At 54.8% G+C, this 11,773-nt stretch overlaps 1 protein-coding gene across 1 annotated transcript; it reads left to right on the top strand.

Moving 5' to 3' along the window:
• Positions 1-510: 510 nt before the first annotated feature.
• SH2D2A (SH2 domain containing 2A) lies at positions 511-10,346 on the top strand. Its single transcript, XM_005898749.3, has 8 exons — positions 511-926; positions 1,576-1,730; positions 2,484-2,665; positions 3,405-3,494; positions 3,768-3,936; positions 7,154-7,303; positions 7,643-7,951; positions 9,616-10,346. The coding sequence occupies exons 1-8, from the start codon at positions 893-895 to the stop codon at positions 9,781-9,783; spliced, it is 1,257 nt and encodes a 418-aa protein (XP_005898811.2). The 5' UTR covers positions 511-892; the 3' UTR covers positions 9,784-10,346.
• Positions 10,347-11,773: the final 1,427 nt, after the last annotated feature.

Raw genomic sequence — 11,773 nt, 5'->3', positions numbered from 1 at the left:
CGAACACCTGAGACACTGAAAGACCCAAGCCAAGGCACGTAACTTCTCTGAGCTTCAGTTTACCCATCTGGAAAATGGGGATAATGTTCCCCCATCTCCCCTTCATTAGTGAGGATCATAAGACAGAAACGGGACTGGTCCTCTAGGGTGGTAGGAGATGCAAGCCCACTGCAGATCAAGACATCAGCCTGGGAGTCATCAATAACAATTGCTGATAGTTTTGCTGTTAATAATGACCTACTTACTTGAAGGAAATCCCCTCTCCCTTTCTCCAGGATGGTTGGTCTTGTCCTAACCCAGTTCCATGACCTGCCTGAAGATAAAGCCAGGCTTCCTCCTCCATACCCCCTTGTCTCAGAGGTTTCCTAAGACCTCAGAAGGTCCTTCAAAAGTCTGACCCACATTCTTCCTGTTGCAGCTCTGCCCCCTCCCCTCCTCATGTAAGAGCAAAGTCCTGCGTATGAATCTTCGACGAGCCTGAGGCCCCATCACATTATAAGGCTTATTCTTCTGAAGTTGATGTTCCCACTGCCACTGCCAATACAGAGCGAGAGACAAGAGAAAGGGTGAGGAAGGGAAGCCCCAGTCTGGAGTGAGGGCGTGGAGAAAGAATCAGGAGGGATGGAGATAAGACAGCAGCATACCCAGACACACAACGACACAAACACCACACCACCACCACCTTCAGCGCCTGGCTTCCGGGGGAGGGACAACTGTCTTACGGCTTTCCATGACGCGAGTCCTCCGCGAGGGCTAGGGCTGTGGGTGAGGCGACATTTCCTGCCCCAGGGGGCTGGGGTGAGAGGAGAGATGAGTTGCTGAGTATGCACACCTTTTGAGAGCCCATACACACACACACTGCTCCAGGGGCTCCTTTCTCAGGCTGCCCCCCATGGAGTTTCCCCTGGCCCAGATATGCCCCCAAGGTAAGTGTGAAGTTGGAGAACGTGGTGGGAGGGAACCTCAAGACCCCCACGACCCCTGCTCTACTCCCCTCTGGGCCTAAGCTCCCACCTCGGAGGTGAGGGGCCACAGCCTGGCCACACGCCTTGCCACACTCTGGCAAGGCTGACTGGCAGGAGGCCCACAGCCCCTGCTCCTCCACCTCGGGTGCCACTTCCACGCAGCCCTGAGGATAAAGGGGACAGGGTCTGCTGAGAGCTTCTTCGACAGGAGAGAGGAGGAAGCAGGAGAATGAAGTGGGGTGGGAGGCAGAGGACCCTGCTCCAGAAGAGGGGCCTTCACTGAAGCAATCTGCCTCCATTCCCGGATTCCGGAACTGCTGGGCCAGCTGGCTTCCCTGCGCTCCTCCCTGGGCCCAATTTCCCGGACAAGCGCCTCTGTCACCTCAGCCCTCTAGGCCTCCTGGGCTCCTTACTCCTCCTCCCTGAGAAACAATCTCCGCATCCCTCCTGCATTTCTCCTGCTGTCATGACTGTACCTATCCTTCAGGTTCCCCATGACTGGACTGCCGGGGCCGCAGGGGAAGTGGAGGGCCTGAGCCTGAGCCTGGGAGAGTGGTGGGAGGCAGAGAGAGACGCAGGCCCTGACCGAGAAACCTCTCTGTGTTAACAGGGAGCCGAGAAGCCCCGGCCATAACCTTCAGCACCTTCCAGCCCCTGGGCTTGAACCGCAGGAGCTGCCAGGGCCCGGGCTTGCTTCTGGGACCACGACTCCAGGCCCCTGAGGAAGCCTGGCCCAGCCCCAGGGGCCCAGCTGGCCAGGCTGTGGTGAGTGGAAATCTGCGGGGTGCAGCTCCCTCCTCTACTCCTGCCCTCCCCCGGGGGTGGGCTTGCAGGTGGACAGAGGCCAAAGCAGGAATGAGCAGGGGCTGCCACCATGGCCGGGGGCCCAGAGGAAGGGCAAGGAGATGAGGAGCACCTCCTCCAGGTGCTGAATGGCCCACTCGCTTCTCCTCTGTCCCTGGGAAGCTCAGGGTGAGTCCACAAGTGATGGGTACAGTGGACTCCAGAAGTAGGCGTCCACAGCTCGGTCTGCGGCCTTCATTTGCCCATCCTCATCTCAGTCCTCCTCACCCATCCGTCAGTAGGAAACCCTCCCTGTGAACTAGCTCGGTCCCTCCTACTGTATGTAGGGCGAGCCCTTCCTCATTCTGGCCTCTGGTGCTCCCTTCACCCCTCAGGCCAGGGAATGCTTTCTGTCCATCTGGAAGGCCCCACTCCCATTTAAGCACAGTTTAACAGCTCACTGCTACTGGAATAAAGACCCACAGGACCCAGAGGGAAGTGGAAGGAAATTCCCTGGAAACAAAAACAGCTTGAGCTAAACAAGTCAGGCGTTGGGAAGGACTTTCTGGGAAACGATACCCTAAAAGAGGCAACTGGAAAGGGGACAGGGAGCTTTCTCCACAAGTCGAAGAGCGAGTAGGTGTAAGGATAAGGAGGCAGCAGCTGCCTTAGAGTCAGAGGAAGGGCTACTGATCACAGCCACCTCTCCACTCCTTGAATTCTTCTCTCATGCAGGCACCTCTCCAGGCCCCAGGAGCTGCCTGCAATCCAAAGGATGTTGGGAAGGAGGAGGTGCCAAGGGAAGAAGCTCTGTTCCTACAGGCCGAGACTCGGGCTTGGTTCCAGAAGACCCAGGCCCATGAGCTCCTACAGCACGGGGCGGCCCCCATCTGGTTCCACGGTTTCATCACCCGGAGGTGAGTCACAGAGGAAGAAACAGGCTCAAAGCAGGGCAGGGGCCAGTCCTGGGTCCTGCCGTCAATCAGGAGTAGATTGAGGCTACAAGCCAGGTTATGACTCCTGGAGGTTCTGAGGCTACTTGCTAAGGCAGCTCTCCTGGGGAAGACCACCGAAGAGGCACAAGCCCAAAGCCCCTACCCCTCGCCTCCACTTTCCTCCTGTCTCTAAGGCTTCTAGTGCTCATTCTCCTCCTCAGCCTCCGTCTCTCTCCCTCCATGTCTCCCTCCATCTTTACCTCGGGCTTTCTCCAGCCCTCTTCTCTGTCTTCCCTCCCTTGCAGTTCCTCCCTTCTCCTCCACTTCTCAGCTTCACTTCTCCTATATCTATCTTTATGCTTACCTCCTCCATGCAACTTGTGACTTCTGAAGTCTAGAAATCTAATACCATCCCGGTTGCTGCTGCCACAGCGCTGACCCCCTGAACTCCCCACTCCAGGCTGCCCTTCCAGGATGGGGCCAGGAGGAGGATGCAGGGCTGGGAGGTCTCTTGAGTGGAACCCCTGGTCCGTGTCCACGCCCAGTCCCTGCAGCGCGAGTACTGGAGTACGGTGACCACATCCTCTCTCTCCCGCCTCCACCCTTCTCTGTCCACTTAAGCAGGCTTGGTTGGGCAGGGGTCCCCTATGAGAGCCGGGGAGACAGGAGGTGAGGCTGGAAAAGTCTGAGCAGCCCTCCGTGTCTTCTCCATCATCCTCAGAGAGGCCGAGAGGCTGCTGGAGACTAAGCCTCAGGGATGCTACTTGGTGCGTTTCAGCGAGAGCGCCGTGACCTTTGTGCTGACTTACAGGTGAGGGGCCCGCACTGCGCGAGGGGGGGGGGGGTGTGGGAGGCAACAAGGAGGCGGGACTTTGGGCTAATCAGGGGGCGGGACCTGGTGCTGAAGAACGTGTGAGGGGCAGAACTTCATGATGACCCCCAGCAGGGGCGGAGGGGTCTAAGCCCAGCCGCCGGGCTACTAAGGATGGGAGACCCCGCGCATTCGGGAGGATAGAGATCACGCCTCGTGCTGGTGTCCTGGCCAGAAAAAGGGAGCAGATCTGATCCTGCCTGGTGTCTCCAGGAGCCGGACTTGCTGCCGCCACTTCCTGCTGGCCCAGCTAGGGGACGGGCGCCACGTGGTGTTGGGCGAGGACAGCGCCCACGCGCGGCTGCAGGATCTACTGCTGCACTACACTGCGTGCCCGCTCAGCCCGTATGGGGAGACACTTACCGAACCCCTCGCCCGCCAGGTACGCCATCCCCACCCCTGGCCCCGACACTGACCCTGACCCGGGGACCCAGGCCAGGGCCCCCACCCCCACCCCACACAGCACTCAGGCCGCAGGACCTCGCCAGGCACTTTCCTATTCCCACGGAGGACGCAGACATCCCTTTTCCACACATCTCCGCTGGTTGCCCTTCCAGAAATATGCGTGCTGGTGGAGGGGTCCTTGAGAAACCAGCTCAGTCACACAAAGACTGGAGGGACTGGGAGTGGTCAGCTAGGCCCAGAAGTCATTTGTTTTTGTGGTTTTATTTTGGCCTTGCTGCCTGGTTTGTGAGATCTTGGTTCCCAGACCAGGGATTGAAGTCTGCAGTGAAAGCGCCAAGTCCTAACCATTGGACCAGCAGGGAATTCCCGGGGCCATTTGTTTTTTTAATTAAGAGATATTTACCGAGACAAGACAGATGGGTGTCAAACCCACAAAACTTACTTACCAGCGGCAAAGACAAATAATAGGAATCAAGTGTGAGAGTGTGATGAGAGAGGAAATGCAGAGTGGTGTGCCATTGGGCTCGCATGGTGGGGAGCCATGTCAGACAGTGCCTCCCCCAGGACGTTCAGGCAGTTCTGAGGGCCCACTCTGTGCCAGTCATTGGTCTGGACACTGGGAAATAGCGCCAAACAAAATTGGCCCAAATGTCCCTACCTTCATGGAGCTTTCAGTCTAGTGACAGGAGACAGACAATGAATGCATAATACAGATGACAAGCAGAGAATACAGAAACAAGGAGTGACGGAGTTGGGGTTATTTTACACAGGGACTTTAGGGAAGGCTACTCTGGTAAGAGGACATTTGAACAGAGGTCTGAATAAAGTGAGGGGGAAAGGCATGCAGATAACTAGAGAAAAAATTCTCGGTAGATGGCACAGCAGGTGCAAAGGCCCTAAGGTAGAAGGATCCTTGATGTGTGTGAATAAGAATAACAGCACTGAGGAAGCTAACATGAGCAGAGAGGTAGAAAATGAAATCACACGGGTGAAGGGCTGCCCGGTGGACTCTTGTAGGATTCGGGATTGTATTCTACATGAGATGCACTAGGCACTTACAAGCTAAAGAGTGACATGATCTGGAAGTTTGGGAGGGGCATAGATAATCAGATGGAGGCCACTACAATACTCCAGGAGAGAAGACAGCAGCCTAGACCATGTTGGTAGAGGTGAAGGGGTGGGGAGGTAGAACACTGGGTCTGTTTGAAAGGTGGACCTAAGAGGGTTTTTGCAGGATTGAGTGAGGGATGTTAAAAGATGGGGTTGTATTGACTGAGATGAGGAAGACTACAAGAAGACTAAGTCTGGGAGAGATGGGAGATCATGAGTTAGTTCAGTTTTGACATTCATGGTTTGAGACATTCATTCAGTATCCAAATGGAGATGTCAGTTAGGCAGTTGCAATAGATGGACTGGGATTTGAGGACAGAAGTCTAGTTTGGAAATCAACATTTGGGAGCCATCAGTATGTAGATGGATTGATTCTAAAGCCTTCAGGAGGAAAGAAATCTCAGAAATGAGCATAGATGGAAAAGAAAAGATACCAAGTCTCCAGCATTGAGAGTTTGCAGAAATGAGGGAGAACCTACAAAGAAAAACCACAAAGAAAATTGAGAAGGAGCAGCCAGAGAGAAAGGGGAAGAACCAGGAGTGTGATGCTCTAGACACCAAGCAAAAAAAAATCCATCAGGGAAGAGCAGATGCCAGAGGGTCTAGAATTAACCATTGGATTTGGCCAACAGAAGGTCATTGTTGACCTGGGCAAGAATAGTCTCCTGAAGCTTGGTTGGAATCCGTTCAAAGAAGTTGTTAAGGGACTGTGCCTAGCAATAACTACTGTATGGAATTTTGTGAGGAATAAGCAGAGACCTGAAGATTCCTAAGCAGTGGGAACAGGATGTAGGAAAGACTGGTGGACAGGGGAGCCAGCTGGAGTTGTGAGAACCAAGGGCACAGCTGTCAGAGACCAAGCTCTATGACCAGCCCTCAGAGGGTCTTGTCACTCACATTCTCTGGAGTTTGGGCTTTATCCTGGAGCAACGGGCAGCCATGGAAGGATTGCTAGAGGAACTTCTGCAGGTTCATTCTGCTCACGGAGTGGAGAATGGGTTGGCAGGGCAAGATAATGCAGGAGGAGGTGATGGACTTAGGAGGCCTGAACGGGATCAGCAGCTGTGGGCAGGGAGAACGTGGGCAGATGTGAAGATATTTAGGCAGTAGAAGGAGCAGGGCTTGTGCTCCATAAGATGTGGGGAGGAAGGGAGGGAGGTGTCCGGGTTGACTCCTAAGGTGCTGCTGTTTCAGCAGCAGGGTAGAGCTGCTTTTTTTTGGCTGTGCCAGGTCTTAGTTGCAACATGTTAGATCTAGTTCCCCGAATTAAACCCAGGTCTCCTGCATTAGGAGCGCAGAGTCTTAGCCACTGGACCACCAGGGAAGTCCCAGAGGTGCTACATTCATAAAGGGAATGCTAAGACCTCTTAGGGGGTTAGGGCAGGGAAAAAGAATTCTGATTTGAATCCATGCAGTAAGCGCCTGAACACCGTCAGATGGAGACACGCACTTGGCAGATTGCAGAAAAATTAGAAAAGCCCTATGGGCTGAGCCTCCCAAAACTATCACACATGTGGAGAACATTCGTGAACCCAGTGATAAATGCTGAGGTAAAAGCACACCTAACATGGGAAGGAACCCTATAAGGCTCATCTCCCCTGAGGCAGTGTCTCTGTCCCTAAAATATCTAGCTGTTAGCTGTATAATGTACTCCTCTTGCAGCTGCAGAAGTAAACATAGGCATGGAAGTCTTGGAGATCTATCCCCAAGCTGAAAAATTTTAGGCTAAAGACTTGTAAAGTCTGGTTGCAGTTTTACAACCAAATGGTGACTGGTCTGGGCCTGTGTTCCAGATGAAGTTAACTTAAATGCTAAATATAGCCTGTGATCAGAGCAACTGTCCCACCTCCCAGTCTCCTTGCCATCTCCATGCCCTCTGCCTCACTTAGAAACCCAGCGCCACCCAAATTTCCCTGCTGCACCCCCACCCCGACATTCTCCACATGGACCAGATTATTTTGCCCTCCTTGGATCACCTGTCCACTCCCACCAGCCATCCCTCCGGCACCACATCCCCAAGGCCTCTTTCTTCTCTCCACCCGTCCCCACCCCGTTCTCCCCCTCTTCCCTTCCCCCCCCCGCAGACTCCTGAGCCCGCAGGACTGTCCCTAAGGACCGAAGAATCAGACTTTGGAAGCAAAAGCCAGGACTCACCGTTTCAGTATAGCCCGATTCTCAAAAAGGAGCGAAGTATAGCCCCCACGCAGAGAGATGGATCTGGGGAGCCAAAGCAGGTATGTGACCCAAAGCGCTGGGAGAGAAGGCGGGGTCTGAGGGAGGGGCGGAGCCGGGGGACGAAAAGGAGGGCGCGGCCTGTGTGAGGGGGCGGGGCCAGTGGGGTAGGAAGACGGCCTGCAGGGGGCGGAGGCTCAGCCTGGGTTCCAGCTCTGGCACTGCCTGGGTTAGGGTGACCCACTCTCTGCCTTGGCATCACTAACTCAGTGGACATGAGTTTCACCAAACTCTGGGAGATAGTGAAGGACAGGGAAACCTGGCGTGCTGCAGTCCACGGGGTCGCAAAGAGTCGCGACTGAACAACAACAATTCTCCTCCCTGCTCGCCTTCTCTCCTAGCCCTCCCAGTCGCCCAGGCCCAAGCCGCCCATCCCCGCCAAACCTCAGCTGCAGCCCGAAGTCTACACAAGCCCTGCTCCGAGACCTCGCCCAGCCCTGCCGCCCAAGCCCTCCAACCCCATCTACAACGAACCTGATGAACCCATCGACTTCTACGCCATGGGCCGTGGCAGCCCTGGGGAAGCCCCCAGCAACATTTATGCCGAGGTGGAGGTGAGGGAGCCTGATTCAAGGAGTGAGGACCCGCAGTGCATCCTCAGGCATGAAGTCCTACGGAAATGCCAGTCCAGGCCTGTCCTAGGCAGCCAGGTAAATGGGGGTGCAGGGAAAAGTGAGACCCCTAAGAAAGACTTCCTGAAAGCTAGATTGAGAGGGTGGAGAACGTGTTCAGACTGGATGTCTAGGTCAGGGTGAATGAAGGTCAGAGATGGGAAGAACAGAGCATTGATACTGCCAACAACCCTCTTCCAGGCCCCTCTGTATTTGGAGTTACTGAGACCTGCCTCCCCTGTGTCAAGTTCCCACCCTCTCCACTTCTCAGAGAAAGCAGAGGGCCCTGCAGGTCCCCTCGGCCTTCGCCCACCTGCGCCTGTGTCCCTCTCACCAGGCTGGCCCTCTTCAGAACCCCCTGAGATTGACCCCACCCTATGGCGGGGATTTTGGCCTCCACCTTGCCTCTCCTCCCCAGTCTGAACTTGGGCCTCTCTCATTCTGGCCCCCTCCCCTCAGCCTTGAGGGCCCTGCCTTCCTGAAGAAGAGCACCTGAAGATGAGCTCAGGGGAACGGGTGCCTGCATGTCCCCTCCTGCACATGCCCCCTCTCCTGCAATCCTCACACCTGCCTGGTCTTCTCACTGATCAAGTGAGATCTTGTTTCTTTAGACTGTAGCTCCCACCCAGTCCCTCTGCCTCTGCCCCCTTCTTCCATTCCCCGTCCCAATGCTGGCACCTCAGGTTCCCCCTCAGCCCTTGTGCCTGCTCACACTTATCCACACCCCTGACTGCCATCCTAGAGCTGATGTCAGCAATCTACGTCTCTATGTGAATTTCTCTCCAGGCTTCTGCTTAGCTCCCCAACATCTCACAGCCTTCTGGACTCAGCACAGCCAAGTATCCTCACCTGCCTCCCCTGATTGTTCCCTCCTGTGTTCCCTCTCCCAGTTGGTATCTCATCCAACTATTCAAGCCGGGTTCACAGGGCTGCCTTGACATCTCCCCGCTCTTCACCCTCACTCCCCTATAAGTACTGATTCCTGCTGGGTCTTTTCCTAAATATATTTTTCCTTTCCTCAGTTTTAGCTCCCATCATCTCTCATCAGGACTTTCCAAGAGCTTCTTACGTGATCTCCTGGCCAACAATCTTGCCACTTCTGATCCACTGCTCCAAGAAAGTCAGAATGGTCTTTCTAAAACAGCTACCAGGCCCACAAAGCTCTCCATAATCAGGTGGGGTGGGGAGCCACCCCCTTGGTCTTACTACCAGCTACACCATCCACCCTGAACTGGTCACATTTCTCCAAACTCATCAAGTGATTTCAAACCTTGCAAGGTTTTACACACGCCATTCCCTCTGCCTATAGCTACTTCCTACAAACGTACCTTCCTACTGCCCAGCAACCTTCTAATCCTCCTCCAGCTTGCCCACCCTTCCCCGCTTCTGCAAAGACTTCCCAGACCTCACCACAGAAGCTTTCTACATACCTGTCACGTCATTGATTGTTGATACCCATCCCCCCCTCCCCCAGCAGAGTATTAGCTCCCTGAGGGCAGGGATGGGACTTGTTCATCTCGTTTCCAGAGCACCAGGCACAGTGCCTGGCAAACAGCAGGTGTTCAGGAAATGTTTGTTGAATGGATGAGAGAGGTTTAGACTTCCTCTTTGCAGGCCAATTTCTGTTAAGATCAGAGGCTGCAGGTTAAGTCTAGGAGGCAGAAGGTAGAGGGTGTGACCTGGGACCATCCTTCTCTCCACAGAATCCAGGTGGCCAACAACTGCATTCTGAGAACTCCGTGGCTGAACAAGGCCGTACTGTGCCCCACCAGCCCCTACCCCGCTGGGGGCACACTCTCCCCCACAACCTTTCTAGACAAGTGCTTCAGGACAGAGGACAGGCATGGCTCCCCCTGGGGCCTCCTCAGTAGCTGGTCTGAGCTGGGGAAGGATAACTTGGAACAGCGGGTCCAGAGACCTTCACACATACCCAGCCATCCTTCTCAGGAAATGTGAATGGAACAAACTGTAAGTGATCAAAGCTGGAAAGGACCTCAGCCATCATCTATTGCAAAGACGGCGAAAAAGTGTCACCTTGGATGCCAACTCCAATCCATTGATTGTGGCTGCCTAGAGCACTGCTTTGGAAAGGATGCTAAGGTCATATCTGAACTCAGCAGAAAAGAACGCCGTGATTGATTAGTGATGTCTGCCATGGGTGAGAGAAGAGGCGCAGCACCTCCTTTGCCCTTACTGATCAAGTCCAACTCCAGCTTTGTTTTTAGAAACAAACCCAGAGAGGGATGGTGGCTTAGTCAAGGTCAAGGACTAGAACCCAGGCTTCCTGATTCTTCTGTTTAGTGCTCTGTTCTGTACCCCACTCTACTAACTCTTCTCCATGGGAAATGTCTGAGATTTCCTCAGATAAGAAATCTGGCTGCTTTCCAGAGTTCTGCTGCATGGGGGCCTGGGTGCTGGTTCCCTTCCTCCAGATCCCAGCTTAGCCCTGTTCCCCTAACTGGTCTGGGCCCACACAAAGAAACCTGGAGGCAGGAGGAGCAAATGTGGGGTCTGCTTCCTTTCAGGGACATACCCTCTGGTTCCCTCCCAAGAATCTCCAAGAATCCAGTGGCCCAGTGCTTGCCTCTAAGGAAGAGGGCTAGGAGGGCCCTGCTGCCTCCCACTGCCCTGGTTTCCCCTCCTGGAGTCTGATTTCCTTGGCCCTCAAGCCTTTGAGTCTGGGCCCTGGTCCAGTGCTGCTGCTGTCTGAGGGATGGTTTGGCGAGAACAGATGTTAGAACTTGTTTGTTGATTCTTGTCTGGCTAATAAATCATCACCAACCACCTCCCCCAACAGGGATTCAAGTACTCCAGGCTCCTTCTGTTCTGACACTCTTATATTGTGGAAGGCAAGTTGTCAAACGGCCATCGCATTCGGGGGGCAAACGTCCGGTGGTTGAAAGATACCTGGGCAAGGGTCACAGATCTATGGGCTGGGGGTGGGAAGACACCAAGCAAGGGACACAGACTGCTCTCTGAAAAGTATTCCTTCCCTAACGGGTGGGCTAGGCAGCTAGCCAGGGGCAGAGGGGTGACTACATCGCCTGGGGGCTGCCAGGCAAGAAAGAGGGGCAGGGAGGGGAGTGGTTGAAAGGTAGCCCCCACACCTCCTTCCTCAACCCCCCTGCCAAGCACAGGACTGGAAGGGGGAGGGGGCATTCTTAACCTTTGTGTGTGAGCCCCTTAGAAGGATAGGGGGCCCCTTTGCAGCGGCTACCCCCTCCTGGGCTTAGGCCTCCCCCGTTCCTCTTATGAGGCTTCCTCTTCTCTCCCAGACCCACTTCAGGGCCTCTCGCCTCTGTGGCCAAGCTCCATACTCTAAGCTTCAACCACCTAGAAGAATCTGTCTTGGGTTGTCTTTTTGTCTCAGATGGAGGACTCTCTGAGGCAGGGCTGTGTCTGCCCCTGGATCGCCCTGAGGACTCAGAGCAGAGACTGCCCCCCACCCCCACCCCGGGAACCACTCACAAGGCTTCTGGTACTCCTGTGATCCCACCCTGTTCTTACCCTCATTTCTAGGACAGTTCAGTCAAGACTCTCAGTGTCCATCAGGGTCTCTCTCCCTCCCAAGGGCCGCTGTGAACTTGCCAGAATCACAGAAGTCCCCCAGACCCCTCCCTGAAGACACATTCCCTAGGTCTAGGTGCTGCCACCACCATGCCACCCCCAGCCTGGGGCAGGGCCAGCCCCAGTGACTAGTGAATTCCCCTCCTTTCCACTCAGTGCTAATCAGCTCAAGGAGAAATACAGTTGCTGAGTCAACAGAGTGGGGTTCCACTTCCTTCTGTCTATAGGTCTAAACTCCCTCCTGAGCAAGAGAAGAGGTGGGAGGGAAAACGGGGTGGGCGGGGGTGGGGGGAA

The sequence above is a fragment of the Bos mutus genome, chromosome 3 (genome assembly GCF_027580195.1).
Source record: "Bos mutus isolate GX-2022 chromosome 3, NWIPB_WYAK_1.1, whole genome shotgun sequence".
In the NCBI taxonomy this organism is placed as follows: Eukaryota; Metazoa; Chordata; class Mammalia; order Artiodactyla; family Bovidae; genus Bos; species Bos mutus.
The sequence above is the reverse complement of the archived record's forward strand: the minus strand, read 5'-3'. Positions and strand labels throughout refer to the sequence as shown.